Source organism: Physella acuta, unplaced genomic scaffold (genome assembly GCF_028476545.2).
Source record: "Physella acuta isolate Inbredline_101_S28 unplaced genomic scaffold, ASM2847654v3 ptg000224l, whole genome shotgun sequence".
NCBI classification, from domain to species: Eukaryota; Metazoa; Mollusca; class Gastropoda; family Physidae; genus Physella; species Physella acuta.
In genome coordinates this window covers 367501-372461 of record NW_026731743.1, presented here as the reverse complement: position 1 = coordinate 372461, position 4961 = coordinate 367501, and the positions used below count along the sequence as shown (strand labels likewise).

General features: G+C 36.2%; 1 protein-coding gene across 1 annotated transcript in view; it reads left to right on the top strand.

Annotated features, from left to right (window-relative positions):
* The first annotated feature begins 843 nt into the window (after positions 1-843).
* LOC131937878 (uncharacterized) overlaps positions 844-4961 on the top strand; it is a 12449-nt gene continuing 8331 nt past the window's right edge. The window contains exon 1 of the mRNA XM_059295574.1: positions 844-929. Within this exon, the coding sequence (XP_059151557.1) occupies positions 872-929 (58 nt within the window). The 5' untranslated portion in view covers positions 844-871. The remainder of the gene's footprint in view (positions 930-4961) is intronic.

Sequence of the window (4961 nt, the reverse complement as noted above, 5' to 3'; positions counted from 1 at the left end):
AGCAAGTTATTATTTGACGATTGGATAAATGTGCCAATTAACATTTTTTTTTCTTTGATGAACACCTCTAATTAAAAGAAATACACTTCTTCTGCTCACCTTCACTCAACGACATTAAAAATGTTTTGGTTTTGTTTTATTTTTGCTAGATTTTATTGAAGATTTTACCTGATAAAACTAAACTTAAAATAAGCTAATGAATAAGTCACAGAGGAATGTTTGAAAATTGCACTAACTGTGGCATGACCGTGTGCAAATATATAAGTATATTTTCACGATATATATGTACATGTGTGACGCCAGGCGTCTTAAATTAGATATGAAATGAATAAACAGATTAAGTCGAGGAAAATTTTATCGGACAAGAATAATAGAAATTATTTTTTTTTTAATACCATTGAATAGACGGGTTTTTAATGGAAATATCTAAGGCACTTAATCAGTATAGGAAATACATATGTTGTTGTGTGGACTAACAATTTTCATAATTTGGTTTTAATTTCTCTTATAGTTATTGGAAGCCTATCTAATTTTAAATGTGTTTGGTTTTTATCTATTTAGCTATTTGTTTTTTTTCCCAAAAATAGTGTTGAAGTGTAATAAAGCACACTGTCTTTTGACCAATAACTATTTTAAATAATATTTTTCTCAAACACGTATAACATTTTTAAAAAAAATATAATCCTACAATTCACGTGTAACGGGTACTGATTGGTTGCATTTAAATAAAGACGTGCATTTTCGTGTTATCCATAAAATTGGTGCGCATTTAAAAGAACTTTACATTGGGTCTTTGAATTCAAGATTTAAAAAACGGAAATAACAAAACATAAGTCCTTTATAAACATGAAGAGATAGGGAACAAGCAAACATGGCTCTGATTACGGTAGCATTAGCATTCCTGGGTGTCTGGTCCATATCAGCACAAGGTAAGCTCATAATTTAGTTTTATAATTCTTGGCAAGAAATTACCACTGTTGATTATGTCATACTGTATTTAAATCTAGATCTAGTGTTGAACTTTAACAAGTAATGTGTACCAATGGGGCTAACGGAAGATAACTTGCATACAAAGATGTCAGAAAGCTCCTGACATAATGTTCAATCTTTGTTTTTAACACAATCACTTCTAAATTTGAAAATAATATGAAAAATATTCGCATCCTACAAATCAGAAAGATAAGATATTGTACTTCTATTGAGGTTCAGCTATAACTTAGGGATAAGGTATACAGAACTATCACTAAATTAAATAGAGTTAGAGTACGTCCAATGAACCAGCAACACATGTATGATATACAATATTAAATTTAAAGTAAGCATTAAATTAGACTTAATATATCCGCGTCATCCAATTAATGCTCCTCTAAATAGACTTGAAAATTGTTCCATATGTTTCTTACAAGAAAGCATATTTTTTTAAAAAATAAATATTTTACATTTGTGAAATAAGAATGGAAGTAGGGGGTAAAAAGTCACAAATTTCAGTTTTTAGGACCTGGGGATGTAAATTGTTAACCTTTAACAATGCCAATGCACCAGATACTAGTTCCACATTTCAGATAACTGTATGCAAAGCCGTTTGAAATAACTGTTCGCAGTATGCCCATGACAGACTTGCAAAATGGTGATTTAGAATTGTAACATTTTACCCAGTGCGGGGTCGAAATGTCTGATAATTGGGGTAAAAAGTCACGAACTTTCAAATGTTATATATTTGAATCTAATTGATCGGAAAATACATTTCTTTGCTGTTGAATATAATTATTACAAACTTTACATAAAATTTAATTGAAACAGTAAGTGATTTTTTTTATTGTGGACACGGGAAGATATAACACAGTGCCATAAGTAAAACAGTGGCCAAAATGAAATGTAAAACTGTCTTTCGGTTAACATTTAAAGAATATATAGAATGCATATTTCACGATGTCTTCAATTGTCATGGTAAGTCTTGGTGCGTTTTGTCCCAGAAATGTCAGACTTTGTCAGCAAAGTAATGATGTCTGTCTTATTCACAGACCATACTTCGTTAGTTTCGAAGTTTATGAATTTGTTTTTCACATTTTAACTTCATTTAAGTTTTTCAACTTCAAATTCCCCTTATTCGTCCATCAGATTGTTAAACAAGTTGACATTTGTTTTGTTGAATGAGTGATGTGGCCTCCGGACTTCTCAGAGATAGCTTGTCCTTGTGACGTTGCCTGAATGCCTTCAGCCAATCCTCTCCTGCAGTCAGGCCATAGTAGATTGAAGAGGCTTTAATGATGTAGTCCAGCAAAAGGTGTTCGTGCTCATCTGAGCAGATGCGCTTCATTTGCGTACTGAAGCCAAAAGTTGCATTTCTCAATGTTGCCGTCTGTTTTGTGCAGTTTTACATAGCGTCGAAGGGTCCTATAATTAACCCCACAGTCGGATGCAGCTTTACGGAGCGACTTTCCTTAAAAAGGGCTGCAACTGCCATTTCAGTGGCATGTTTCGTAAATGCCCCTCGTGTTTTCTTGCGCTGGTATTGTCTTGGCATGATGCTGTGAAGAAAAAAAGCTAGTTGAACGCCTTTGAATAAATTCAAAAATACAATGTAAACACATAAAATTCAATGATTGCGTATGTAATGATTGGAAGTAAAAACAATCAATCCAGACTGACGCTATTATGGCTAGAGAAAACAATCATTGTCTGAAAACACTCAAAAAATAAACGATGCAAGCATACTTATAGGATTTAGTTAGGTTAGGTTTGCCTGTCGTCAATACTGGGACATAGGCCGCTGACAAGAGCTTTCCAGACGTCTTTGTCCTGGACTAGTCTCTCCAACTGTCCCCAGGTGTATCCGATCTTCTTGGTGTCTTCTTCCAGGTCGCGTCTCCAGGTCTTTCTTGGTCTGCCTCTCCTCCTCCTGCCTTGTGGATTACAGTTGAGGGCCTGTCTTGTTATGCTGGATACATTTTCTCTGGAGGATCTCTTCTTCAACTGGCAGTTGATTTGTCCGTTGCCATAGAACATCATTTCTGATGTTTTTAGGCCAGCAAGTTCGCAGGATCTTTCTGAGGCATGCATTTATAAATGATTGTATTTTCTTCTTTTTGTAGCAGTTATTCTCCATGTCTCAGCTCCATAGAGTAAAACAGGTTTTACTAGCGTGTTGAAGATCTGGAATTTTTTTTCCAAGGGTTAAATCTCCAGAATCCCCAAACATTTTTTTAGTTGATTGAAGACTGCTCTTGCCTTGCCCGTCCTTATTTTTATGTCTGCTTCTGTCCCACCCTGCTTACCAACAATACTTCCAAGGTAGATGAATCTATTCACTTCTTCTATGGCTTCTTTTGCCAATGTTATAGGGTTGCTTTTTGATGCATTGACTTTGAGAACGTTACTTTTCCTTCTGTGGATGTTCAGGCCCAGGCATGTAGAAACATTAGCAACCCTGTTGGATGCATCCTGCATTTGCTGTTGTGTGTGAGAAAGAAGGGCCAGGTCGTCAGCAAAGTCAAGGTCATCCAGCTGGATCCACAGTGTCCACTGTATACCGGTTCGCGTTTTCTCTGTTGACATCTTCATAACCCAGTCTATGGCCAGCAGGAACAGGAATGGTGAAAGGAGGCAACCCTGCCTTACTCTGTTCCGTACTGGGAAGGCCTCTGTAGTCTGTTGACCATGCACTACTCTACATTTCAGACCTTCTTATGAAGACATAATAATGTTGAGTATTTTCTGTGGCACCCCGTAGTGTCTCAACAATTTCAACATTGACTGCCTATCCAGGCTATCAAAAGCCTTTTCATATTCAATAAAATTAATATAAAGAGATGAGTTCCACTCTTTGGTCTGTTCAATGATGATGCTCAGGGTAGCAATTTGGTCTACGCATGAACTGTCCTTCATAAAGCGCGCCTCTTGATCTCGAAGCTGGGGATCTATCACTTCCTTCATTCTGTTTAATAATATTCTGTTGAAGATTTTGCCCGGAATGGATAAAAGTGTTATCCCTCTATAGTTATAGCATGCACTAAGATCGCCTTTCTTTTGAAGTTTTATGAGTAGTCCCTCCTTCCACTCCTCTGGTATTTGTTCATTTTCCCAATTTTTCTTGAAGATTGTGTATAGTAGTGTGGTGCTAGTTTCTATAACTGCTGTCAGTTCTTATGCCGGTATACCATCTATTCAGGAGCCTTCCAATTTTTCAGCTTCTTTATAGCTTTATGTATCTCATCTTTTGAAGGTGGGTTGCAGTTGGTGGTATGTCTTGCGTGCACTCTGGTGTTGGTCTATTCAGTAGTTCTTCAAAATGTTCTGCCCATCTCTTCATCTATCCTTCCGCATCAGGTATTGTCTTTTCATCTTTGGTCTTCACTGGCCTCTCTGGCTTACTGTACTTACCAGATATCTTCTTAATTGTATTGTACACGTCCCTAATATTACCATGTGCTTCTTCTGCTTCTCTTGCCAGCAGTTCCAAATAACTCCGTTTCTCTTTCCTTATGCGTTTCTTAACATTTTTTTTTGTTTCGGTGTATTCTTCCAGTGCTTTTAATTTAGCGGCCCGTGTGCGGCTGTTGTTTAATGTTGCTTTCTTTCTTTTTCTCTCTTCAATAATTTTCACGGAATCTGCTGAAATACATTCCTTCGTTTGTCTTTTGATAGGGCCTAATTATAGGATTCCGTTGATTAAATTCCCCACTTTGTCAATGAAAACAAGAACATGAGGTTCTGAACTCAGTTCCGATAAAGATAGTTAAAACAGGAAGTAAACTCCAAGCAGGGTATACTACCAAAAACCATTATTTTCTTGAAGGAATAAAAAGTATGTTCTTCAAATACTTGCTGTGCCTTTTCGCTCATTTTGTATTTTCACCCACTACTCCCCTAAAATGTTCGATAATTATATTAATTTAATTAGTAAGTTAATTCCATCTATGACTAATGACACTTTTGGCTCTACTAATTCATAAATAATCCCC